Source organism: Euleptes europaea, chromosome 21 (genome assembly GCF_029931775.1).
Source record: "Euleptes europaea isolate rEulEur1 chromosome 21, rEulEur1.hap1, whole genome shotgun sequence".
Classification (NCBI taxonomy): Eukaryota; Metazoa; Chordata; class Lepidosauria; order Squamata; family Sphaerodactylidae; genus Euleptes; species Euleptes europaea.
In genome coordinates, this window is record NC_079332.1 from 3279693 (window position 1) to 3307659 (window position 27967).

The 27967-nt window shown below is 48.5% G+C and overlaps 1 protein-coding gene across 1 annotated transcript in view; it reads right to left on the reverse strand.

Moving 5' to 3' along the window:
• Window positions 1-27967, reverse strand: part of MAPK8IP3 (mitogen-activated protein kinase 8 interacting protein 3) — a 47400-nt gene that overhangs the window by 13304 nt on the left and 6129 nt on the right. The window contains exons 3-18 of the mRNA XM_056866391.1: window positions 27477-27547; window positions 26230-26321; window positions 23906-23929; window positions 21684-21819; window positions 18629-18875; window positions 18168-18267; window positions 17106-17224; window positions 14903-14914; window positions 12281-12298; window positions 7925-7982; window positions 6739-6891; window positions 6029-6110; window positions 3461-3591; window positions 2401-2457; window positions 1709-1879; window positions 397-523 (exon numbers count right to left, since the gene is read on the reverse strand). Coding sequence (XP_056722369.1) covers window positions 397-523; window positions 1709-1879; window positions 2401-2457; window positions 3461-3591; window positions 6029-6110; window positions 6739-6891; window positions 7925-7982; window positions 12281-12298; window positions 14903-14914; window positions 17106-17224; window positions 18168-18267; window positions 18629-18875; window positions 21684-21819; window positions 23906-23929; window positions 26230-26321; window positions 27477-27547 — 1598 coding nt within the window. The remainder of the gene's footprint in view (window positions 1-396; window positions 524-1708; window positions 1880-2400; window positions 2458-3460; window positions 3592-6028; window positions 6111-6738; window positions 6892-7924; window positions 7983-12280; window positions 12299-14902; window positions 14915-17105; window positions 17225-18167; window positions 18268-18628; window positions 18876-21683; window positions 21820-23905; window positions 23930-26229; window positions 26322-27476; window positions 27548-27967) is intronic.

Genomic DNA, 27967 nt, shown 5'->3' on the forward strand with positions numbered 1-27967 from the left:
CTAAGCACAGAATTAAAAAAAAGAAAAAAAGACAGTCATGCTAGGAAAAGTTGAGGGCAGCAGGAAAAGAGGAAGACCCAACAAGAGATGGATTGACTCAATAAAGGAAGCCATAGCCTTCAGTTTGCAAGATCTGAGCAAGGCTGTCAAAGATAGGACATTTTGGAGGACTTTCATTCATAGGGTCGCCATGAGTCAGAAGCGACTTGACGGCACTTAACACACACACAAGCAGAGCTACACTCTTCTGTGCTCAATAATTTCATTGGCCTCAGAAGGGTATAACCAGGTTTCGGATTATAAGATTAGTTTAGGAAGACTGGTAGGTTCCTCGCACTGGACCGTCTCCCCAACCCCAGCCTTCCCGCTCCCGCCCCTCGATCTGCCGGACCCTACCTGCTTGTACTTGGCAGGCAGACTCCACCCGCAAGCCTGCAAGCGACCGTCATCATTCCGCACGTGCTCCCGGACCTGGCGGTACTGCTCGCGCTTCTGCTCGCGGCGTGCGGATGACGTACAGTCACTGAGGAGAGACGCAACAGTGTTACTTCTCAATCTACGGTTAAGAGACGAGAGGCAGAGGGTCAGGGAAGCAGCCGCCGTGCCAGCAGAAAGCCAAGAGAGACGACGACCAAGCTGAGGAGGAAAGCGTCATCGAGGGCATACACAAAAGCAAAAAAAACAAAAGATGCAATGAACTAAGGGAGGTAAAAGCAACCCGGACATGAGCGTCTGTCCAGATTCCAGGCCAAAATCTGGATGTTATGCCTGGCTAAGCAGAGGTAGGCAATGGCAAACCACCTCTCAATGTCTCTTGCCTTGAAGGCCCTCATTTCCAGCTCTTCTCTTTAGCCACCACTTACAAACCTTGACCCCCATTTAACCTGAACCCTGCAACCCTGTCAGGTTCGTGCTGCCTACTGGAATACGGGCTTAGGACATATGCAGGCCAGGGGCTGGCTTTCGTTCAAGGCCAGAGCCTGGCTGCTTCTCAAGGTCTGATTCTCATGCTCATTATTCCTGTGTACAGTTTCGGTTCCTCTAATTATCTCAGATGTATGATATTATGGCTTCCCTCCCTGGGAATCACTATCTCAAAGTAACCACTGTTTTGCTTTCCCTGCCTAGAATGCTTTTAACCTGTACCTCACATACCGAAAGTCATTAGCAGCCTCACCTGCGTGTGAGGCAGTCAGCTTCTTTTAATCTGTCTTTTTGCTCCTAATAAAGTAGCATTGCTTAGGATCACCTGCCTGGGCGTGTGTGCTTTTTGGGGATGCTAGGGATAGACGCCTGAGCCTGACAACTTTGGCTCCATTGCACTGATTTTAGACTCGGTCCCAAACCTGTGAGCTTGGGGACCCAACCCTTCCCATTAACCACGACAGCTATGCATGAGAACGGGGTGACGGCAAGACTCAAGAAAGGCATTCCAGTCCCAGACCTTGACCACTACAAGCATTCCTCAGATGCATCTTCTGCCAACGCGCACAGACCTTCAAGCACATCTCCAGGCCTAGAAAACAGAAATTCCCAAGATCCCGAGCTCCACGCCTGCCGCCAGCCCACAGAGGAGTATCCGCAGCCCTGCCTTAAACGCAGCGACGTCACACAAGGAAGCCGTACTTTTTTTTGTTTTTGTTTCTGCCAAGCAACTAAACAGAGCCGCAGCAGGACCGGCCATGAGCCGAACCAGACGGCAACTCACTCTTCTGGGAAGAACTCGAGGGTGCGGTTCCCGGCGGAGATCTGGCACATGGTGTGGCTGCGGCGCTGGCTGAACCCAGCGGTGGTGGGAGATTTGTAATGGATGTTCACCGACGGGTAGCTCCTCTTCGCAGGCGGGGGGCTGGAGGAGGAGCTGAACAGGCGGCTGAAGCTGGGGAGAAAAGGGGGAAGCGGAAAGATGTTTGAGTCCTGAATTGGTGATTACCCCCTGAGGAAGAGGTAGGCGAGTGGTTTTTGTTTTTTGTTTTTTTGCAGCTGCTAAATCATAAGAACATAAGAAAAGCCCTGCTGGATCAGACTCAGGCCCATGAAGTCCAGCAGTCTGTTCACACAGCGGCCCCAAACAAGATGACTGCCACAGCACCTAATACCATAGGCATGCTCCTCTGATCCTGGAGATAATAGGTATGCATCATGACTAGTATCCATTTTGACTAGCAGCCATAGACAGACCTCTCCTCCATGAACATGTCCATTCTCCATACTAGGGCAAATCGTAACTCAAGAGATGGGGAGGGGTGTGTGATTTACATTTGGAAAACAGCTGCTGTTTATAGATGTGGTCCTGGTTCTCCGACGTCTCATCATACACAGCCAGAAAGGTGGCTTTGTGTAAAGCAGTCACACCACGCCATCTGTTTCTGAATCTTAGCAAACAAACCCATTACTTACAATTGCCAAATGGTAGATTTCTTCTTTTCCTGGACTGACGGATGTTCCCGGGAGGCTCTGTGCAAAAGATTTAAAAAAGGAGCTAAGAAATAGCCATGAGTTGACTCTTTTTCCCAGCATCACCCCAATACTAGCCTCTTCCTTGCCTTCTTACGCAACCCCTCCATCATTAAGAGCCAGCGTGGAGTAGTGGTTAAGAGCAGTGGTTTGGAGTGGTGGATTCTAATCTGGAGGACCGGGTTTGATTCCCCACTCCTCCACATGAGAGGCGGAGGCTAATCTGGTAAACCGGGTTGGTTTCCCCACTCTTCCACATGAAGCCAGCTGGGTGACCTTGGGCTAGTCACAGCTCTCTCAGCCCCACCTACCTCACAGGGTGTCTGCTGTGGGGAGGGGAAGGAAAGGTGATTGTAAGCCGGTTTGATTCTTACTTAAGTGGTAGAGAATGTCAGCAGATAAAAACCAACTCTTTTTCTAATGCCCAGCCCCAGATTCCCCAGCCCGCCTTTGCAAACCTAGGGGCTAGAAACTTGCTTTTTTATTATTATTATTCATAGAATCATAGAGTTGGAAGGGACCACCAGGGTCATCTAGTCCAACCCCTGCAGAAGGCAGGAAATTCACAACTACCTCCCCCTCACACCCCCAGTGACCATGCCCAGAAGATGGCCAAGGTGCCCTCCCTCTCATTATCTGCCTAAGGTCATAGAATCAGCATTGCTGACAGATGGCCATCTCACCTCTTCTTAAAAACCTCCAGGGAAGGAGAGCTCACCACCACCCGAGGAAGCCTGTTCCACTGAGGAACCGATCTCACTGTCAGAAAGCCCTTCCTAAATGTTTAGCTGGAAACCCTTCTGATTTAATTTCAACCCGTTGGTTCTGGTCCGACCTTCTGGGGCAACAGAAAACAACTTGGCACCCTCCTCTATATGACATCTCATCTCTCAAGGGATGCTGAATTCTATTTCCCCTGCCCAGTGATTGGTCCAGTCGCAGAACTGTAGAAGACCCTCGCCTTCCGCCCCTCGTCAAGATGTCAGCGAAGCCCCGCCCTCACCTGATCATCTCTGTCCACCTGACGGCTTCTTGAAGCTCCATCAACCGTTCCTTGTACTGATTGCGCTCCATCAAGACCCGGGCCATCTCCACGCGGGTGAAGCGGCGGCGCTGGGCGATCGGGATGTTGTCCTGCAGGGGGGAGGACGACTGCTTCAACCAATGGGAAACGGAAGGGGACCCAGGTTAGTAAAGCACGAACCAGGCAGCTAAAGTCACAAAGCCTCTTCCCTGCCTTCTTTAACTCCACCCCCCCCTCCCACCACTAATGCCCGGCATGCGTCTTAACATTAGCGGAGACAATCCAGCAAGGAAAGCAGCGCTTCTGGAGCAGAAATCGTTAACAAAAAGCTAAATTAATTCTACAGGCCTCTGAGACCACTCTAGCTAACGTGCCTCTAAAAGCGAGACGTTAATACAAGTTAGTCGACTCATATTAAAGGCATGCAAAGATTTATCCTGATACAAGAAAGGAGATGAATTTCAAAACTGTGCTACAAGCAGCAAAGGAGGAAGACTATTTAGCGGCAAGGACAGAAGTCAGATCTTTAAGAGTGGCGGCAGAGTTTTCTTTGCCTGAAGGATAAACCCAGCTTTGCAACCTCCTTTACGGGCATTTGGAAGTCAACCACGGGACAGGCTCATCTCCACCCACCCCTAAAGCTTTGGTCCTGGAGTGAGCTCTGGAACAAGAAGCTCTGCATGTTTCTGGAGTGCTGGGAGAGAAAGGCCACCAGTTGATATTTGCCTCACCACTACCCATGCTTCAAATAGTCTGCCAATCTTTTATTATTGAAGAGGAATTTTCTGCGTTTCAGGTAAATATGGGTGTGTGTTTCACTTCCGAAAATATTTTTTTTTTAAATTTAGCAAATAGCGTCAAAATAACTTGAAGAAGAAGAGGAAGAGTTGGTTTTTATATGCCGACTTTCTCTACCACTTAAGGAAGAATCAAACCGGTTTACAATCACCTTCCCTTCTCCTCCCCACAACAAACACCCTGTGAGGTAGGTGGGGCTGAGAGAGCGCTAAAAGAGCTGTGACTAGCCCAGCTGGCTTCATGTGTGGGAGTAGGGAAACCAACCTTGTTCACCAGATTAGGGTCCACTGCTCATGTGGAGGAGTGGGGAATCTAACCTGGTTCTCCAGATTAGAGTCCACTGCTCCAAGCCAACACTCTTAACCACTACACCACGCTGGCTCTCTATCCCCTGCCCACCGGGTCTGGGGAGGGATATGGGTGATTTCATAGGCACTAGCCAATAGGTACATCCCAAACCTGGCTTCCTCCCAACGTGCTAGAAGTCTGCAGAACTTTTTTTCCACCAAAGCTTGCGCCAGGGATGTAGAATGGATGCGCTTTACCAGGAAAGCAAAAAACACGTTCAGCTCCACCACGCTTAAACAGTTACATCTGCTCAGAAAATAAAGGTAATTCTGGCTACGAACTAACATTGCATGTGTTAGAGAGTCAGTATTGACAGGTATATCACTAGCTCACAGGGATTGAAACCAGTTTGCTTTTTGTGTACCAAAAAAGCTCCCAAACACTACTGGAGAACGACGGAGGAAACAGCTGCAGCTCAGCACTGAAGGAAGGCCTTGGGCCCCTCTTCGCTAGCTTGGCCAAGCTCACCTGCTCAATCTCATCCTCTGGATGATGCTCTGGGGAAGATCCTGCCGACCACTGGGCAGCAATGGAGAGAAGGGACAGATTCGAAACACAGCCTTTCCCCTCCCTTCCCCTTAGGGGAAGGGGCCATGGCTCAATGGTAGAGCATCTGCTTGGCGTGCAGAAGGCCCCAGGTTCAAGCCCCGGCATCTCCGGTTAAAGGGACTAGGCAAGTAGCTGATGGGAAAGACCTCTGCCTGAGACCCTGGAGAGCCGCTGCCGGTCTGAGCAGACAATACTGACTTTGATGGACCAAGGGTCTGATTCAGTCAAGGCAGCTTCATATGTTCATGGCTTTACTTATGTTCTGGGGAGGGGCCATGGCTCAGTGGTAGAGCCTCTGCTTGGCATGCAGAAGAGTCCCAGGTTCAATCCCCGGCATCTCCAGTTAAAGGATCTGGCAGTAGGTGATGGGAAAGACCCCTGCCTGAGACCCTGGAGAGCCGCTGCTGGTCTGAGTAGACAATACTGACTTTGACGGACCGAGGGTCTGATTCAGTATAAGGCAGCTTCATGTGTTCATGAGTTCCAAACAGCTACCACTAAAGATAAACAGGCTTGCAGCCCAAATGGCTACAGGAAAAATCTCAGAGTCCATGTGGGAGAGCGAGCTGCCAGACTGCACCTTCACAGCAAATGGGTAAACTATGTGTTCACGGTCAAGGAGCAGCAGCTTCTCTTGGGCAACTTCCATTTTGACATGATCGGGCCCACGAGGTGGGCGGGTCATGGACCAGGATCTGGTGATATCCAACAGAACCACCTGCCACTGGTTACCCTGGACCCAGAAGGACAACAGGGTATGCATTTTGGCATTATTATTCAGGTAAATGAGGAACAAACACTCCGACACCACCCCCGCCCTCCCGTCCCCAGCATTTTAGTAATGTCATATACCAATTCTGTACAGAGATAGCTGCTTACATCCTCCACCTCTTCTTTGGGCTCACGTCGGGCAACGATCACTTCCGATTTCACTCTAGAAAAGAAGGAGAAAAAGATGGGAAGTGACAGCTCCTTTTCCAATGGAGCCATTCTGAGACAAGAGTGAGGGGGTGGCAGGCGAACACCTCAACGCTCATCCCCAAAAGCAGACCAGCACCGGGGCTGTTGCAACAAATGCTTCCCACATCATACCGAGGGTATGGTTGGAGGGTTCATCGGCATCATGCAGCAAGTTTGACAGCCTAAGGAGATCGGGGTCTGGTTGGTGCCTGTCCGGGAGAGCTCCCAGGAATCCTACATCAACCCCCCAAGCTCCATGATGGAAGAAATATAATTGATATCAATACACAAATAAATGAAAATTGAGTCTCTATTGACCACAGGAGGATTTGGCGCATGGGCCTCTAGTCACTGATACTTATGTTTGTGAGGGGCTGTGGCCAGAGGACTTTTGATTCTGGTTTGCCAACGGTGGCTCAGTTTAGACGTCATCTGAAGCCACAGGGAAGCTTCCTCAAACGTAATCCGGAGTGACATTTGAATTAAGTTTAAGGAGAAAAGGATGAAAGCTCACCATGATGTTGCGTCGGTCAGAGAAGTCTGTCTATGAACTTCCCACTAAAAAAAATCACGCTGGAGCGTGTGTGTGTGAGGTCACTCACCTTTTCAGCTCCTCTTCGAGTTCCTTGATCCTGGCTTCCATTTTGGCTTTTGCCTGCTTTGCCGCTTCCAGCTCTCCTTTCAGCACCTCCTGCTCCCCCGTGAGCTGATCGACTTTTGCAATTAAGTCATTCTTCACTATGTTCAAAGCATTTCTTTAAGGCAAAGAAAACAGAAGACAGGCAGCATTATGATGAACCTGGTATGCAGCAGCAATCGGAAAGAGCGGGGAGTTTGGATGTGGACGGGGAGTTTAAAAGACTCAAATAAGCCAAATCCTTACATTACATTATGGGAAGCCTCTTCTTATACTAGGTGTTGATGCAAGCCACTGATTAGAATATAGGCTAGAGACAGATGATGGCTTTTCTGAGTCAAAACTGGTTTGAAAGAGGGACAGAGCTCCGTGGCGTGTGCGCAGCCATCCCATTTTAACCTCTGCAAAACAAACTTTGCAGGTTTTTGTGTGGTTTCAAAAACCTGCAAAACCTACTTCGCCAGAGGCAACATTGTCACAAGAGATAGGCAAGCATGCTGCACAATGCTTCTTTTTCATCTCTGAGAAAAGAACATCTAGCACTCCTCCTATCAGACACAATAGCTAACTTGTCTGCTAGCGTGGCCAGATTTGCTTGGTTAGCAATGAAAATAAGGCAAAGATCGCTTAAGTCTATACAGTAGCCAAGGAAATTGAGAATGAGTAGACTTATTTCTGACAGACTTATTTTACCAAGCTTTTGCTATTATTAAGCATTCCAATTTTAATAATATACAGCTTTCGTTCTCTTTGATATTAGTTATGTACCTCTGCATTTTTTTTACATTTTAAGCATTTAAATTTTAATTGTATTTTGTACTTGCTTTATTCAGTAATTATTCAGTAATATTCAGTAATATTCAGTAATGTAAACTCAATTTCTTTCATGGTCTATGACCGCAAATAAAATGACTGACTGACAAAAATGACTGAATTGTTATGTTAAATATTCTCCTAAAAAAGTGACGAAAAAAATCTCATATGGCCATCTGAACATTACTTTATGCAATTCTTTGACACATTGGGATTCACTATGGCTCTCCTTTCCAGGAAGAATGCCCCCCCCCCCCAGGTTAGATTTTGGGCTCTCCAGGGGTTTGAGACATTCCGCACATCACAAGCAAGCCAACAAAATATTCCTCATTTCTTACTTTGTCTCCAGGAGCTGCGTATTCTCCAACAAGAGATTGCCCACTTCCTTGCCCATTCCTGGGGAGGAAACAGACAAATAATAAAAGTGGCCACGGAGATTTGACCTGTACCCTTTCGAAAGGCAGAACCTTATGGTTTTGCCGAAGGGGCAATTAGCCTTGTGAACAGGCAATGACGTTTTGCTGGGACTGTAGAGTCGCCCGTTCACCCAAGTGCAGAGACTGTCATTCGTGGGATGGGCAGAGTATCTGACCACACTAAAGGCAGCTCTCGGATCTGCAAACTGCAGCTTGGATTCTCTTTTGCACTGTCCCTTTGACAGCAACTCTAGCTGAGAGAAGAACTGCTCTGGCGTTCATTTGGGCACACGTGAATGTGTCAAGGAGTCGGCCTGGGGTCACACTTGCTGGCTCCGATGCCACATTCAAGCATACTTTTTTTACACAAAGGCCGCAGCTACCGCACAACTCTAGTACCAGTTATTTTTCTGGGGCTTGCATGCATTTGACCCCCCCCCCCGTTAGATTCCAGGCAAATGCTAAGCTTGGATGGCACGGAGGTCGGGGGTGAGTGAGCGTGACTCCACGCAGTCCCCTCCGCAACATTTATTCCTATCCAAACAAACCACCTGAACAAGACTCTCAGGATCATGGCTGCTTGTTTTCAACCCAGGCTCACGATGCGAGCCGAGAGAACCGCCTCGTCACCATTCTACACCTAGCGCCTTCTTAACATGCAAACGGCACTGCTGTTCCGGCTACTGCAAAGCCCATCTGGCCCTCTTTGCATGGCTATTCTGCGCCTGGATAAAATGCCTAATGATCATTGATGGACCTCCCTCCTCCATGCCATGAACATATAAAACGCTTTAAAAATAAGATAGTGGCGTTCACATATATGCCAATATGTCCCGCAAGAAGGAGCATCTTTCAGAAGGCCCCTTAGACACCTAACTTAGGTATCTGGATGGTCTAAATGATGTTCGTACCAACTGAAAATCAAGACATTGGTCCTGGCTCAAGCCACAATGCTGCCTTCTGCTGAGTCCATCTATCGGCCTGTCCAGGCCAGGCCTGTTTACTCTGACTGACCGCAGCTCTCCAGGGTCTCAGGCGCAGACATTTCACATCACCTTTTAATGAAACACCAGGGGATTTTAACCTGGACCTTCTGCACACAAAGATGCCCTCCCTCTCATCATCTGTCTAAGGTCACAGAATCAGCATTGCTGACAGATGGCCATCTAGCCTCTGCTTCGAAACCTTCAGGGAAGGAGAGCTTACCACCTCCCGAGGAAGCCTGTTCCACTGAGGAACTGCTCTGTTAGAAAATTCCTCCTAATGTCTAGACGGAAAATCTTTTGATTTAATTTCAACCCGAGTCAGATCAGCCCAGGTTTATCTGCAGCTTACCACTCTGCGCCAAGGGGCTCCTTAGTAGACTCAAAATCAGAGAAGGATTCTCACTACTGCCTTTCTGCCCATTATGAGATGGCTTTTGCAAACACCCTATGACTAATAACACTGAGAACTGGTAGTTTGCTGTGACTGCTAAGAACTGTCTCTGTGAGAGACCCTCCCCACCCTCATCTCACAATGCCAGCTCCTAATTCTGCTAGGAAAGATATGAGAAGTCCTCTTGCTCCCCATAAATCCTGCAGCAAGCCCCCTTCACAGGGCCAGACTGCGCCCCTAAGAAGAATGATCAGAAAGTGAAACAACAGAACTAAGGAGCTACTTCTTACAAGGCCTTACATCTTACATGCTGAGGACAGAATGCAACCACAGGGCTACCGCCAAACGGCAGCATCCCTGAACCACGTTCTCTCGTGTCATCTTGTAGCTTCATATATCCAGCTTTATGATAGCATCACAAGCTGTGTTGTCCCAACCCCTTTAAATCACCAATGGCTGTTTCTGGTCGAGGCCAGGAGACACATAGCACGATGATGCCAATAAATGTGGTGTGAGCTTAAAGTGGGGATGCCATTTTCAGCGGTATCCCCGTGTCACATGTCATGTCGAGCTCTGCCCTTAGCCTCGTGTATATAAATGCCCTTAAAGGGTAGAGAAACACCCCAACCTGCCATTTGAGGGGGCGCAGCCAAATTTAATTCAAACTGAATTCCAGGCTGAAAAGAAGCACAAGAGTGAAAAGATTTCTAATTTTTGCAAACGTAGGGGAGAACGTTTCTCCAAATCGATGAACACAGGGCCATTGAGCTCAGCGCTGTTTACTGATTGGCAACAATTCTCCAGAGTCTCAGGCAAAGAAGGATTCCAAACCCTGGCTACCTGATATGCCAGGCATTGAACCTGGGACCTTCTGTGTGCAAAACAGGTGGTCGGAAGCAGAGCCGCAGTCTCTACCAAAATTATGCAACAAGGAATTTTGAGATTTCAACACAGAGAATTTCCTCTTCTCTCTTGCTTGGGTTGTTCTCTCTCACTGCAGCTAAGAAAAACCCGCTTCCCGAGTCACCCTCAATGTTCTTCTAGATTCAAAGCTCTCTTCCCCCTTTACACGGGGGGAGTGGGGGACACACATTGATTTTGTTGTCATTGTTTTGTTTGCTTGCACAGTAAAACACCAAATACACATTCAAGACAAATGAAAAGTTCATGAGAGGCACAGCAGCATAGAAGAAATGTGAAAACACGTCACGACAAACGCCCAGGCTGTAGGCAACACCTCTTCCCACAATGACATGGGGTGCGGGGTGGATTTATGACGGCAGAGACAAGATCCCAACAGGAATGGAAAAGAAGCAGCAGTTGCATTTTTTTAAAGGAGGGGGGGGAACCACCACAACAACCAGTAAAAACAAAAAAGAGGTGAATCCCTTTGGATGTTTCAGACAGCACGTGAGCTGTATGCCGTGTTATGGATCGATCGGATTCATTCTGCGGTGGAGATGAACACTCCAGGGGGAACGGACAATTAAAAGGAGTCTCCACTCCTTATATGGTGGCAAAGCCTGGGTATGCAAACAAGTTTGCTTTTTAACGTTATCGGTTAAATATGATACCACCCTAGGAGGCAAAAGTGACCAGGGCAGACCTCTGCTTTCAGAAGAAGCATCAGAAGCACAGGCAACCCTGGTTCTGCTTTCAGGATGCAGGCGGCAGGCAGCACGACGGGAAGGCTCCCTGCCTGATAAAAGCTAGCATGTCCAAGACAAAATCCCAGGCTAGCTTTCTCCCTGAGATATAAAATAGCTTCCAAAAATAGATCAGGCTGACACCCAACTGAAGAAACCTTAGTTGATTCATCATATGAGCTTCCATCAAATCTGCATAAATTTGCATGAAAATCAGCAATTGTTCTCAAGGGGTGGAAGCATGTTTTCTTTAGTACATGGCACCAGACATTGCCTTAACAAGGGTAGTCTCTCAAACTGGAAAGAACACCTCTTCTAGGACAGTGTTTGTCACCTGCAATTTTTATACTTGCACTAAAGACTCTCTGCAAAAACAAATAAATAAATAAACATCTCTTACATCTCAGTAATCGGGGAGATATTTTTAATTGATCAAAATGGTTTATATTGATTAGACTAACTGGCTAAAAAAGGTAAAGGTAGTCCCCTGTGCAAGCACCGGGTCATTCCTGACCCATGGGGTGACGTCACATCCTGACGTTTGCTAGGCAGACTTTGTTTACGGGGTGGTTTGCCAGTGCCTTCCCCAGTCATCTTCCCTTTACCCCCAGCAAGCTGGGGACTCGTTTTACCGACCTCAGAAGGATGGAAGGCAGAGTCAACCTCGAGCCGGCTACCTGAAACCGACTCCCGTCGGGATTGAACTCAGGTTGTGAACAGAGCTTGGACTGCAGTACTGCAGCTTTCCACTCTACGCCACGGGGCTCTTGCAAAAAAAGATGACACCGGCTAATAAGGGTGTCCCTAAAAATAAAGGATGAAAACTTTAAGTTGTGTGCCCAGAAAGCACCAGCTCTGGTAGCAAACAGGCAGCTTGTGGAACGGGTTATGTAGATGCTCATGTCAAGGGTGTTTTTTTTCTTTTTAATGATTCCCAGAAGAAATCGACCAGGGAAAGAGACACACTTCTAGGCTACGCCTCTCGGCCTACCTCTTCTGAGCTGTTTGAAGCATCCGAATGGATCACGATGACATCCCCAAACAGAAGATAATCTCTCCCAAACCAGTGGAAGAACCACCTACTGCTTCTCAAGAAGGCAACGTCATCACCAGCACAGAAATGAGAAATGAAACAAACGAGAGAAAAAAAACAGGCCCAAGAAATCCTGGGGGGAAGCATGAAGAGATGTCAAGTGAACGGAAAAAAAGGGGGGAAAGAAAACACCCATAGGTTGAAAAACGGCCTTTGCCTTACCAAAGAAATCATCCCGTACTATGTAATCCATATGAGAAAAAGAGGAAAGGGGGGGGGGTTCAGAAAGAGAGAGGGACAAAGAAGAGAAAAAGAGGGAAGAAAGGAAGAGAGAAAAGCAGCCGTTAAATTTCAATCTGTAAACGGCAAAAAATGGCGATGCGCTGTCTGAGCACGTAATGAGCGTGGAAACCAGTTATGCTACAATCAGAACGGTTCTTTTGAACCTGGCTGAGAAAGGTTTTGAAATAAAGTGACCGGCTAGCACGTCCTGGTCCTGGCATTGTCCTCTACCCTGGAGAAACAACACAGCTTTCCATGTATTGCCCTTCTTGGGCTGAGTGAGCAAAAAGATGGCACGGGTGAGGTTTGATGGGGGAGGCGGGGCAACAGCCAAACAGGTTACATGGGGGCAGGGGGGCTACAGAGTTGGCGGAAGGCATTGATTCTAAAATTAAAAGTCCTCCCAAGTATTAAATCAGTGTGGCGTTATGTAATATGCGGCAATCAAGAAAAGAAAAGCTAGAGATGCTGCTTTGGCCGTTATTTACATCACAAGCAAACATCTGTTTGCAAGCTGCGGAAGTTCCACAATCGACGATCCTGCAACCTTGCTATAGGTAAGGCCTCCAGCGAACCCTACACAAAGCGCCTTGGATTCCAGAATACAGGATATAAATAGAGAAGGGTGAATCAGTCAACCAATTTTCTGAATGACTGTTGGCCTCATATGTTCCTTCCTCCACTCATACCCTGGGACAAAGAAAAATCATCTGGCCTGTATTGTGAGCGATGGTCCATTTCTTACTGCCACTTCAAAATTTCATTTATCCTCTAGCAGGAAGGCTACACCCCATCTCCTGAATGCAACATGGAAGAAAAGCCGGCCTGGATCATACTAGGGGCACCCTGTTCCCATCTGCAGCCAACCAGATGCCCTTAAGCAGGGCACAAAAGCAAGGCCAGCACCTGGCATTCAGAGGTACACTGATGTTTTGTCTTCTGTTCAAGTAGGGTTGCCAACCTCCAGGTAGTAGCTGGAGATCTCCTGCTATTATAACTGACCTCCAGCCAATAAATTTCAGTTCACCTGGAGAAAATGGCCGCTTTGGCAATTGGACTCTACGGCATTGCGGTCCTTCCCCTCCCCAAACCCTGTCCTCCTCAGGCTCTGACCTGGTTGGCTGCTGTGTGAACGGACTGCTGGACTTGATGGGCCTTGGTCTGATCCAGCAGGGCTTTTCTTATGTTCTTATGACCCAAAAACCTCCCGCGGGTGGCGAGGAGGGAGCTGGCCACCCTATGTTCAAGGCCCACAGCCATGATGAGGCCTTTCCTCCCCCAATTTCTCTTAACGCTTTGCAAAAGCATCTAAGCTAGGAAAAGCGAATTCCTATGCTAATTCTGGAAGAAGGGCTTTTCTTTCATCTGTCCTCCCATCGACTCTGGAACAAGCGCATTGAGCGGCCTCCACCTTCTAGCATGATCTGACAGTCAGAGAAAAACAATCTTCTCTCTCCGTGTCCTCCGCACCATTTGTGACCTGGTAAACATTTGTCATGTGTTTATCTGCCACTTAAACCTTTTCTCTAATCTAACACCCCCCCCAAATTCTTTACCTTAGAAAGAAGGTGCCCCACCTGTTTAGACATGTGATTCCTTCCTCTATGCCTGCTCTATGATATCCTTGAGGAAATCAGACCTACACTCAGTACCTTTAACTGTCTCCCAAAGGATACACATTGAATACTCATCTAGAAAAGATGCCCTTTGTTAGACTCCAGCTGCAGTCCCAATGGTTGACTCCATCCCTTGTTTGAGCACGGTATAGGGGTTAAGAGCAGAGAACCGGGTTTGATTCCTCACTCTTCCACATGAGCAGTGGACTCCAATCTGGTGGACTGGGTTGGTTTCCCCACTCCTACACATGCAGCTGCTGGATGACCTTGGGCTAGCCACAGTTCTCTTAGAACTCTGTTGGCCCCACTTACCTCACAAGGTGTCTTTTGTGGAGAGAGGAAGGGAAGGCGATTGTACGCCACTTTGAGACTCCTTAACGGTAAAGCGGGGTATAAATACCAACTCTTCTTCCTCTCTGCAAACTTTTCAGTGCCTCAGCTCCCATCCTGCAAGTCCTGGGCCCCTAACCCACCCACCTAAGCCATGACACCTACAAAATGAATTAACTCAGAATAAGGAACTTGATGGGTACATTGCCTGCCCTTGAAAACAAATTCCACTCCATGGGAGATGTCCTTTAACAGTCAGTCTGTCCTGCCACCCAGGTCCCAAAGAGGGAGGGGATCAAAGCAGTGGAGCAAGGCTGCAGAAAGCCACCCCAAAAAATTAAAAAGCTTACCAAGATGTAGTGGGCCAAGTGAGCAAAAAGCAGAGATGTTTTAACAGGGGTTTGGAACCTTAAATCGTGCAAGCCAATGGGATAAGGGAGAGGAGGGACAAAGGCTGCACAGCCAGCCGTGATTGGACGACAGCAGGGGAGTATCACATGTGTATACCCACGGTCATTCAATTTAAAAACTCGGGGAAAAAAGGGAAGGGGCAGAAAAGAAACCAAAGTGGGGGAAGGGGACAAACAAGGAATCTGAACAGAGGAGAGATACACACCTGAAAACTCCCCTATGGGCCATGTCCAGCGAAGCACAGAAAGACAAGAGGGGAGGAAAGGAAGTGGGGGGAAAAAAGAGTCAATCAGTGACCAAAACCAACAAAATAAAAAAAAAAGTCTGGATAAAGAAAATTAACAATGATTTTGCCATTTCAATGTCAAAAGGCATGAAATAGTAAGAGACAGGACCCGCCAGTGACTGCAAATGGCATGAATCTACATAAGGGGCATTTGGAGGAGTGGGGTGAGGTTGGGTTTTCTTCCCCCACAATGGAAACAGGGGTGAGGAGACTACACAAATTTTACAATTCTGAATAAAACCTCACACTCTCGCTAACGTTTCCTACAAGGCTTGCCATTTCAACTGCAGGACAAAAAAGGCAGTTTCTTGGCTTGGATCTCCTCCCAACCTTAACAAAGAGAATAATAATTTTTTAAAATCCCACCGACTTTTTTTTTGGCAAATGACTCTCACAATAATGCTCACTGTCTTCCAGAGGTACGGATTAAACATTTGCTAAAGCTGGCTGGCATAACTCGGCCCTGCTAGGTCCAAAGCACCAGGACTTGCAGCTCGTCAACTGGACATTTCTGCAACTCCAGGAAAATGAGCCCAAACCAAGAGAGTTGGGGGCCTGGTCTAGTTAAGCAAGAGAAACGAGGAGGTGGAAGCTTGAGGCAGCAGAATGGACAGCGCCTCTTCATACATCGGCTGTTCCTTCAGCATAAACAACTTCCTGCAAACGGAAAGCTAACCAAGGGAGAGCGGGGGGGGGGGGGGAGCCGCTCCCCTTTCTCTCTGATTTGCCTGCTGATCTACTAGTTGCAGAAAGTTTTCACCAGAGGGAACGTGCCAAAGGTGTCATCCTCCCTGCGGCCCACAGAGCTGCAACTGTTTTACCATTTCAGCAGCTTGAGACCTCATTCTGCCGTGTGTATACCAGACCTCTGAGGTTTTGGTGGGCTGCCATGCGGAGCTCAAGGTGAGCAGGCCAGCGTTCAAGCTACACATTTAAGACCTGGGCTTTGCCTCTCTGCTCCTGGATTTAAAGCCATCACGTCACTTACCGCGTCTGCGTCCTTTGGCTCCTCTCTCTTCATCAGACATTCCCTCTTAGTTGAGGGGACAAAAGCATTATGCCCCACCACACTCAAGCCACCTAGGAGAAAATGAAGTTGCACCCACCCGCCCCCTCCAACCCAACAGCCGCAGCTACGAATCAACGGCTGGTCACCCCTCCCTTCTAGATTCTGGGTCAGACAGTGAAGGAATACATTTGTCTACTCCCCCCGCCCCCCAAAAAAAGCATCCTGAACTGCAACGAAGGAGGGGAAGATGGAAACATGGATCCATGTCTAGGGTGGAAAAGGAGAGGAATTTGACTAAGCAGTTAACGATTCTGTGTTGATTTTTCCAGCAATGGGGGACGGACTCTGGCCAATGGTTTCTGAATCCAGATGGGTGTGCAAATATCTACCATGAGCTGGCAACCCCAGTTCGCGGGTCTTGTAGGAAGCCCTTTGTGCTTAAACGCAGAAAGATAAATCTTCCTATGTTGGGATGGGGGAGATGGAGAAATCTCAAGAGAACAGCCATGGCATTCTTGGCTCTATTATGACCTTTTTTTGTTTGATTGATTTTGTGCCGTCGCTTTACACAGCATCGATTTTGCCATTCCATTTGCAGCAAGTCAAATGGAAAAGCAGGCAACAAATTCAGTAAATTAAAACAAACTAAACAAAAGGGGTTACTGGGTGTGAATGCTGGGAGAAAGGGGAGCAAACCAGCAAGGTGTGAGTATGAGTTAGAGAATGTGAAAGAACGTGATCAACACGAAAGCAAGAAGAGGTCAAGGAAATAAAAAAATGCCAGGAGCAGAAGCTAATGAGCTTTGAGAAACTGTGCGTTGTGGTTCTTTGGTTATTAAATGATAAGTCTTTATCTGATCTGCTTCCTGCTTATTCACTTCCTTTCATAAATTGCTTAACAGAACTCCAGGAGCACTGATTTATTAACTGACTAAGATACCAGCCAGGACTTTGATTATGAAAAGCTGTGTGTAGGCTGGGGAAACTGTACAAGGACAGAAAAAGCCGGGCATCCTTCAGATCTTTACTCAGGTCCTTCTCTCTCCGCTTAGCTCACCTCAAAGGACCAGCGGCGAGGACAAAGAAAAGCAGAGCCCGGCAAGCACCCGTTACCTAACAGATCCGCTCCTTCGTCCACGTCTCCGATAGCTTCGGAGCCCACCTCCGTCAGCTCCGTATACAGGGAATCCGTGTTGATGCCAAAGGCCTTGTTGACAATACCTTGCGTTGGGCTGTTGTGCAAGGAGGGAACAAACACACAAGCTAAGAAATGCCGTGACTGGCTAGACTTCCCGTCTTCTCTGTTCATCATTACTGCACGCCGTTCATGGAAGACCCGGGGATTTGGGGAGGGTTTGGAGTCAAAAGGCAGAACACATGGAGCTGCTGGATGACCTTGGGCTAGTCACAATTCTCTTAGATCTCTCTCGGCCCCACCTACCTCACAAGGTGTCTATTGTGGAGAGAGGAAGGGAAGGCAATTGTAAGCCACTTTGAGACTCCTTAATGGTAGAGAAAAGCGGGGTATAAATACCAGCTCTTCTTCTTCCTCGGCAAACGGAAGAGCTCAAGATGTAGAAGACCACCTTTGGCCCAAGACTTCAGACAGCTGCAGCCAATCAGCGCAGACAATACTGGGCTAGGTGGACCAATGGTCTGTCTTGGTATAAGGTACCTTCATACACATACATACTTCCTTGGAAAATGGCAGATGAGAGGGGGAAGCATAGAAGAAGAAGAGCTGGTTTTTATACCCCGCTTTTCTCTACTGAAAGAAGTCTCAAAGCAGCTTACAATTACCTTACCTTCCCCCCTCACAACAGGCACCTTGTGAGGTAGGTGGGGCTGAGAGAGTTCAGAGAGAACTGTGACTGGCCCAAGGTCACCTATTAGGCTGCCTCTGGAGGAGTGGGGAATCAAACCCGGTTCTCCAGATTAGAGTCCCGCCGCTCTTAACCACTGCACCACGCTGGCTCTCATAGAGCAGAGAAGCATGAGATTGGGGAATAGCGAACCATTCCCATCCCAGTGCAGAAAAAGCAGCTGTTGGGAGGTCCGCTATGTACATTTGCTTGCTGTGCATAGTTAAATATTTAGCGCCCTAATCATTGCCAGGCCACTCTGGCTCCTAATAAGAGGCAAGGCACACATAACAACTTAAAACAGAGCAGGTACCTGTTTCCAGTGCGCTCCAACCTGGGATCCTGGCACATGTCCAACTCGGGAGTTGAGTCGATGTCTTGGAAATCTGACCCCTCGTCACTACTTCCCATTCCTATCAGATGAAGAAGAACAAGAAGAGTTGTTTTTTTCTATGCCGTCTTTCTCTACCACTTAAGGAAGACTCAAACTGGCTTATAATCACCTTCCCCTCCCCACAGCAGACACCCTGTGAGGCAGGTGAGGCTGAGGGAGCTCTAACAGAGCTGTGACTAGCCCAAGGTCACCCAGCTGGCTTCGTGAGGAGGAGTGGGGAAACAAATCCAGTTCACCAGATTAGCCTCCGCCGCTCATGTGGAGGAGTGGGGAATCGAACCCGGTTCTCCAGATTAGAGTCCACCACTCTTAACCACAACACCATGCTGGATCTCCTACAGCTGGACAGAAAGAAACCCAACGCCCACCGCTAGCCATACCTATGCACACATTCCTCATCTCCTGGGTGACCTGGACTTCCATATTTCGACTGTTCCGCTTCTCTCGAGACCGCTTATTGTTCTTGGCTGTGATGCCGTAATCGTTCATGGGCTGAAGGCTCTCGTTCAGGGGAGTGACGGCGGCAGAGGGCACCGACGAGGTGGGCGTGTTGGATTTCGTTCCGGTGGTGCTTGGTGTCGCAGCAGCAGAGGACTGCCCGGATTCAGACATCTGCTCCGTTGGGCACTGTCACCCAGCATTGTTTGGCAAACAGGGGAAGAAAAGGAGGAAAAGCCATCAATACATGTTAGTTGATTTCTCCACCGGCAGCTGCGTTGTAGCATTATGGGATGCGAGTGCGACTCACCAAAAAGCCCATCATAGCAACAACCAATGAACACCTGCGTGGCCAACGGTGATGCAATGTTTAGGATTGGTTCTTGTAGGTTATCCGGGCTGTGTAACCGTGGTCTTGGAATTTTCTTTCCTGACGTTTCGCCAGCAACTGTGGCAGGCATCTTCAGAGTAGTAACACTGAAGGACAGTGTCTCTGTCCTTCAGTGTTACTACTCTGAAGATGCCTGCCACAGTTGCTGGCGAAACGTCAGGAAAGAAAATTCCAAGACCACGGTTACACAGCCCGGATAACCTACAAGAACCAATGAACTCTGACCGTGAAAGCCTTCGACAATGTTTAGGATGTTCGCCTGAACTTAGAAGAGCCAGGCGCAAGTCCCACAAAGCAGGCTGGGTGTCCTACTAACATGTTAGCCTAACCACAGGGTTGTTGTAAAGGATAAACTATACCAGAACTCTAAAGCATTCCATTACACTGAAGCACGCACGTGTGCAATTCCCACATACATAAAATGTGCAACGTATAAAAGCATATTGCTTCGGACCTAACGGAATCCACATTCCTTCAAGCCCTCCTTCTTTTGAAAGAATAAGAGGTGGGATGAGCCAGACCACTAAAGCAGCTCAGGGAAAATCCACGCAGCAACAACTTGGCCAGTGACCATGACGGGCATGAGTTCACCCACAGTCTCCTTCCACACTGCCCAGTGCCATCCAGGTTAGGCTTGATCTTAGCTACCAGCCCAACAGGAACTTTCCTGTTAAGCTAAACTGGGTCCCAGTCACTTGGGAGAAAAGCAGGCTAATAAACGTTCCCTGAAATACACCTGAAGAAGAGGAGTTGGTTTTTATATGCCGACTTTCTCTACCACTTAAGGGAGACTCAAACCGGCTTACAATCACCTTCCCCTCCCCACAACAGAAACCCTGGGAGGTAGGTGGGGCTGAGAGAGCTGTGAGTAGCCCAAGGTCACTCAGCTGGCTTCGTGTGAAGGAGCGGGGAAACCAACCCAGTTCACCAGATTAGCCTCCGCCGCTCATGTGGAGGAGTGGGGAATCAAACCCTGTTCTTCAGATCAGAGTCCACGCTCCAAACCATCGCTCTTAACCACTACACCACACTGGCTCCCCAATAGGCCAAATACGCCCCGCCCCCCCAGGGAAGTGTTTCAGGTTGTGAAAATGGTCCGGTGTGAAGCCCTTTCTCCACATGACCTGAATCAGGCACTGCACACCCAGAAACTGGGGAGAATCCATAACTTATGGCTGTGTTATGTCTGTCATAGAGTGGGGACCACAGATCTGACCTGCCTACGCCATAATGTGCAAATCAACCCTAACTCTCAACTTCAGTTCAGACCGTTTAAGGAACAGCTGTTGTTACAATCCTGGCCATGATGCGGCTGATACCTGTCTAGGCTTTCGTCATTGTACAATCCTAAATACGATTTGACGGCTCTCAAGAAAAGCGCAGCAGAATGACAGACAAAGACTGTGAGAAGATGGCCGCTTAACCCTTTGCAACCATACCTTTTCTGAAAGGCAAGGGATGCCTTGGCAGAGTGGAGGTCTGAACCCAGGTCTCCAAGACTGTAGGCCTACGCTAACCACTACACCATATTAGCTTTCTGTAACTCTGTAAGCGTGTGAAGACTACTTTTTTGGTTTCGTTTAAAGGACACTCAGTGATCTTTCCTTTCTGCCCAATGTATTCATTGTTGGTTTCATATCTTTATAGGTCTTTTAGCTCTGGTTAGGAAGAATTTTCTAACAGTTAGATCAGTTCCTCAGTGGAACAGCCTTCCTCGGGAGGTGGTAAGTGCTCCTTCCCTGGAGGTTTTTAAGCAGAGGCTAGATGGCCATCTGTCAGCAATGCTGATTCCATGACCTTGGGCAGTTCATGAGAGGGAGGGCATCTTGGCTATCTTCTGGGCATGAAATAGGGATCACTGGGGAGTGTGTGGGGGAGGTAGTTGTGAAATTCCTGCATTGGGCAGGGGGTTGGACTAGATGACCCTGGTGGTCCCTTCCAACTCTATGATTCTCTGATTCTATGGTTTTAACTGCTTTACTGATGCTAATTTTTGATCGGACAAAGGGAGCTCTGACTATTGAAAGCTTATACTCTGGAAGCCGTGTCGGTCTTTAAGGAACTACTGGAACTTGAATCTCGCTCTGTTTGTGATGGTTTTTAAGACATGATCTTATGTTTTAATTTGCTAGCTGCCGCAGTGGCTCTCATGAAGGCAAAAAGGCAGGATATAAGTTCTGTAAAATAAATAAATAACCCAGACAGAACCCCAGGAATGTACTTGGGCCTGAGTGTATTGCGCTAATGAACCTCTGGCCCCTGTTCAAACATCGTGGCCACGTATGGATTCCCTGTGTTCTCAGAAGCAAGGCAACCTGGCTGGAGGTCCAGACAGGAAGGTTCGATTGCACTCTCCTACCGTGTGTAGGGGGGAAACCCCCCCCCCGAATAAAGTATCCTCCCTGCTGGACCACAGACACTTAATAGAAAAGAAGAGGAAAATAAATAAAGAGAAAGCCCTCAAAGACAGGAAGGGGCCCAGCAAAGCATCCGTGCGGAAATGGGTATAGAGCTGCAAAGGGTTACAGACACACAGAGCTCTCCGTATGATGACGCTATTAACACAGAGGCGGGAAGCCCCCCCTTGCAGGGACGGCACGTAAAACCTTGTAGCCGGAGTGGGACTGCAGCTGGCCGAGGTCAGTCAGGTGCCAGTGGTCTACTGCGGGGGCAATCTTGGCCCCCACCTGCCCACGTACCATGCCATCTGTCAGGGGGATGTTCAGAGAATTGGGACGGCTCCTATGAGAGACAGAGAGAGAAGAAGAGGAGGAGAGGAAAAGCGTCAGAGAAACCAGCAGAGGGTGGAAACATAGAAGCCAACAAAACAAACCTTTGCAGTCAGTACGGAAGCCGTTTCATTACTTTCCTGCTCAGAGAGGCTCCAAATGCCTCTTTGGCAGTCCTGGAGCAAATCTGGGGCAGAAATAATCCACATGAACACATGAAGCTGCCTTATACTGAACCAGACCCTCAAAGTCCATCAAAGTCAGTATTGTCTGCTCAGACCGGCAGTGGCTCTCCAGGGTCTCAGGCAGAGGTCTTTCACATCACCTACTTGCCTGGTTCCTTTAACTGGAGGTGCCGGGGATTGAACCTGGGACCTTCTGCAGGCCAAGCAGATGCTCTACCACTGAGCCACAGCCCCTCTCCAAGGCTCTCCATGGTCTCAGGCAGGGGTCTTTCACATCACCTACTTGCCTGGTTCCTTTAACTGGAGGTGCCGGGGATTGAACCTGGGACCTTCTGCAGGCCAAGCAGATGCTCTACCACTGAGCCACAGACCCGGGGGAAGGTGGCTGGTTGGGCTTGCGGGGCTGATTGTTTCAAGCTAGAATAGCATAGAGGGTCTCCCAAGGGACTGATTTTCAATGCTGCCACCTTATCATGAGATTTTTTTATGTACTTTGGGAGAACGCTGCAGGTCTAGGATGCCATTTTATGCGGATTACGCAGCTTGCTTTCTACAACTGTACTGATGTTATATATTGCCAGTTGATTCACAAGGACTGGTTGTTTTACTTATTACGGTTGTATGTATTTTTCCTAGAAACAACCTTGGATATATTTGGAAAGGTGGCATCCAAATACGTTCTGCAGCAGTGCCTGGAAGCCTTTTCCCAGCTGTTCCTCAGCCTGGCAGCCAAGCTCACGGCTTCTGCGCATTTCACGAGGGAGGTGGCTGAGAGACGGCGACAAGCGCTCGGGGGTGGCGACCTTGCATGAGATTCATGTTAGGGAACTCGAGCCCCCAGAGACCTGAACAAAAGCTGCAACGCAGGACCGCCCAGGTGGCTTTGAAGATGAAGGGCTGGAATGGGGGAGGGGAGCAGGAGCCTTGAAGAACAGATTTAATTTCCTTGTGGACGGGGCCCCCAACCAGCAAGCAGCTCTAGGTAACAGCTTTCCTCCCGTGAGAGTTAGAACAGCTGTGCTGGTGTGTCTAATGGAAGAGTTATTGTTTTAAAAATGATTACAGATCATCAGGGCGCCTGGCACCGATAGATGGCAATTGGACCCTGCCCCGAGCATGAGGTGGGAATGAGGATACGGCAACCTGGACAGAGGGTGTCGTTTCAAACTTCAAATTGGGTGGGGGGAGGGGGCGGAAGAGGAAGAGGAAGAAGCATTGGTTTTCATATGCTGACTTTCTCTACCACTTAAGGGAGACTCAAACCAGCTTACAATCACTTTCCCTTCCCCTCCTCACAACAGACACCCTGTGAGGTAGGTGGGGCTGAGAGAGCTCTAAGAGAGCTGTGACTAGCCCAATGTCACCCAGCTGGCTTTGTGTGGAGGAGTGGGGAAACCAACCTGGAGGAGGAGTTGGTTTTTATATGCTGACTTTCTCTACCACTTAAGAGAGACTCAAACCGGCTTACAATCACCTTCCCTTCCCCTCCTCACAGCAGACACCCTGTGAGGTAGATGAAGCTGAGAGAATGTGATTAGCCCAAGGTCACCCAGCTGGCTTCGTGTGTAGGAGCGGGGAAACAAATCCAGTTCACCAGATTAGCCTCCACCACTCATGTGGAGGAGTGGAAAACCGAACTCGGTTCTCCAGATCAGACTCCACCACTCCAAACCACTGCTCTTAACCACTACACCACGCTGGCTCCCAGAAAGCACTTTGTGGAGAAACATCCACATTTGGACTGACCACCACTTCCCACATCAGCTCGCACATTTCAGCTGACTCTCACTTTCCACATCTGGGCCAACCTTAATCAGTTTTGATATTTAGGTTCACCCTTGTTTTCTCTCACCCATACCCAATACACAAATGTAAAGTACGCATAAAGCCCAAAAGCCCGATAGTGGGAATTACCTTTTCCTCCATGACTGACGGTGACTGAAGTGACAAACAGAGAGCAGCCAACACAAGAGATGAACGGCACGAGAAGCAAGACAAGAGAACAACCATTAGAGTGCAAAGGTCATGCAAGCGCACAGACGCATGTTAATGTGCTCACACAAATGCTTGCTCAGACAGGGATGGAGACGTTTTCCACACCCAGCCTCACAAAACATGCAGCTGTCCAGAGAGCAAGGCTCACACACAATCACTCTACGATGGAAAATGGAAAGACAGAGGTAGACAGGTGCCCCATTTTCTATATGAGTCTATTGATGCAGGACATTCTCGAGGAGCTGAAGGTACTGGTTCAGCGCGTCCAACCCCAGGAAGAGGCAATCGGGGGTCCCCAGCCCATGTCAGTCGACAGCCGGTTCTCCTGCTCCATGTCGGACCTTCTGCTCCAGAGGTCTCTTACGGTTTAGCGCTAAAGTCAGTCTGAATGCATTCCAACACTGCATCATGATGCAATTGCATGGAGGTGCACACCTCTTCGGTTCACAAAGAGGTTCCCCTAGATGTTGGCCGGGTTGCCAAGTTGCGGACAACCCTTTGCAGCTGCCCCTTTATCCGCACTAGATCAGCAGTCATTAGCCGGTGGCCGTGTTTCATGGGAGGCTTCGCCTCCAGATCCCTGTATATCCAAAGGCACAAGAGAATGCCCAGCTGGTATTATTCTGGCTAGTTGGCAACCCGCCTTTGGTTGTGTCTCTAACCACATGCCAGACACGTTTCGGCCTATTTGGCCTTCATCAGTGGTCAATTAAAACCCATGTAACCCTGGATGGCCCAGGCTAGCCTGATCTCGTCAGATCAGAAGCTAAGTAGGGTCAGCCCTGGTTAGTATTTGGAGGGGAGACCACCAAGGAATACCAGGGTTGCTGTGCAGAGGAAGGCAATGGCAAACCACCTCTGTTAGTCTCTTGCCATGAAAACCCCCAAAAAGAGGGTTGCCATAAGTCGGCTATGACTTGACGGCACTTTATACACACACACACACACACACACACACACAACCCCGCACACATTTACGGAAATATATACATATACAAACAGTTTAAATCAAACCAGGCATGTATATAGGTTGTATACTATATTACCAATTATTCAAACATCTGGTAAGATTGACTCTAGTAGTAATACTGGTTTGCATATGTCTCCCTTATACGATGTGTGCAGTTATCTACCTAGTAAAGCAATGTTGCAGGATCAAACCACCAGCTCTTCCTACAGGACCCCCCACAGGGGGCACGTTGCCCACACCGGATGAGTCACTAACAGATTCAGATTTCAGTCTCCTTCCACCTCCGGCCCGTTGAAAAACCTGTTTGGGATGAAACCTGGCAGGCAGACCACGGGTGCGGTGCGAAGCTGATCGGATCCCCAAAAGAAGCACCATAAGGATGTTTCCATAAAACTTTCTAGGTGGATGCCTGCCCTTGCAGCACAAGAATGGATCGCTAAGCCAAAGCTGCAGACCTATCAAGAAATCCGGCTGTCTGAACCAGCCGCTCGCTCTCTTCATCAACGAACATCCACACGCCCATGAAGCAACCCAAGAACATCGGACATATAACATCCATGGGCCATGCGCTGACACAAACGGGCACGGATGGAAGCGAGAAATGCACACATCCTATCCGCCCCCACCAAGTAAAAAAAAACCATAACACACATTTTGAGAGCGGTATGTACGCAGCACTGCAGCTAAGAGCAAAGAAATGGACGCACCTCTCCACAAGACTGAGCAGAAAGTGATACACACAACAAGCCCAATGTGGAAGGGGGACGGCAGAGGAGAAACACACGCAGTGGGGCAAATGCGCAGCACTGGAGCCACACGCGCACAAGGCCTGGAACAATGGGGAAAGCCCCGGCGCCATGGAACACTCACAGAGGACACCCTGAACTTCGCCAAAGCCCTGTGCACAGTGGCGACTCTTCTCCATCCCAAGAGGAATGCAACCCACCAGCTCCCAGCGGGATGACAAGGAACTTGCCCGACGCAGAGCACAAAAACACCAAGTGTTGCCAAGTTCTCCTATATATCTCACCCATTGGTGGGCCCACCACTATTGGGGACATTTCCCTCCCTGTTGACCACCTTACACAATTGCCTAAAGATCACAGTTGTGTGAAAACAGGGGAAGGATGTTTTACTGGAAGACTGGTTGGGATTCCTTTCAGTCATTATTTTTTGAAAGCACTGGGAAGGGCCAATCAGAGACTGGATCAACACAGCGCACACACACAAAGTCCAAAATGCTTGCAAGCGCAGACCAAGGATGTACCCCTACCTCCTCCCGGGAAGACCGCCCTCGTTTTGACTATTTCCCGCCACCTGCTGCATCTTGGAACGCTCAATGTGTTCCACGTAGGTCTGGATCATCTGTGAAAACAAGAGTAAAAAAGGGAATTACTCCTCTGAGCTGTGTCATTGAGGTGCTTGACAAAGCACACTGAACAGGCCCTGGCCCCAAGGAGCTTACACTTGGAGACAAGGAAAGCAAGAAAGGCAAGAAAAGGAGAGAGAGAGAGATAACGGGGGTTAAGAACATAAGAAAAGCCATGCTGGATCAGACCAAGGGCCATCAGGTCCAGCAGTCTGTTCACTGGCTAACCGGGTGCCTCTAGGAAGCCCCACAAGCAAGACAACTGCAGCAGCATTCTCCTGACCGTGTTCCACAGCACCTCATATAACAGGCATGCTCCTCTGACCCTGGAGAGAATAGGTATGCATCATAACTAGAACATAAGAAAAGCCCTGCTGGATCAGACCAAGGCCCACCAAGTCCAGAAGTCTGTTCACACAGTGACCAACCAGGTGCCTCTAGGAAGCCCACAAACAAGACGACTGCAGCAGCACCGTCCTGCCTGTGCTCCACATCACCTAATATATTCGGCATGCTCCTCTGATCCTGGAGAGAATAGGTATGCACTGTGACTAGTATCCTTTTTTACTAGTAGCCATGAATACCCCTCTCCTCCATGAACATGTTCACTCCCCTCTCAAAGCCTTTCAAGTTGGCTGCCGTCACCACATCCTGGGACAGGGAGTTCCACAATTTAACTATGCGTTGTGTGAATAAATACTCCCTTTTATCAGTTTTGAATCTCTCACCCTCCAGGCTTCAGCAGTTGACCCTGCGTTCTAGTATTATGAGAGAGGGTGCGGGTGGGGAGTGCATTCTTTCCGGTTATACATAAACAAAGCACATAATTTTTAACCCGTATGCTTAGAGACCAGCTACGTGCTATTTTGATACATTTGTTTTTCCTGCGCTTTTTGCTTCATGCTTGGTACAACTGACTGCTCCAGGTATCCAAGAAAAGAGTTTCACGGTCTTCCCAATGGGTGTAACTGGCGTGACAGTTAACGTTCCTTGGCAATAGGGGTACACCTATTTGCATCCAAAAATTGAGCATGTAAAGAAATGCCTACAACTAACCATCTCTTCCTGTATGAAACCACCTATCTGGTGTCCAATAAGCCACATCTTAAGAACAACCCTCCATGCCTAGGACAGATGAAACAGTCATATACCTCCGTATGGCGCTGATGAAGGGCATTGTATTCTTTCTTCATTTCCGATTCACGCTCTTCCAACCGGGAAACTGTTCATTAGGGAGAGGGAGGGGGAAAGAATTGTAATTTGTTTATTTTTTACCCTAAGCAATCTTATCAGTTCAGTTACCCTTTTCCAGCACATCCCAGCCCTTGGATATTCTTTTTTAAGGTAGAAGCAACCAGAGCAGGACATAATATTTCAAAGACGGCTGCCCCATAGAAACATACAGTGGCATTTTCACTACTGGCCTCTTTGTTTTAAACCCTCGTTCTAACAATTCCTGGCTAACATTTTCATCCATCTGTCCGCGATCACCTCCAGATCTCTTTCACAGTCAACCATCGTCAATTCAGTCCCCATCAATGTACATGCGAAATTTGGATTTTTCTGTCCCCGTGTGCATCATTTTACACTGACGTTAATTGCCATTTTCAGATGAAAGTAGTACAGCAGCTATCCCTCCCAT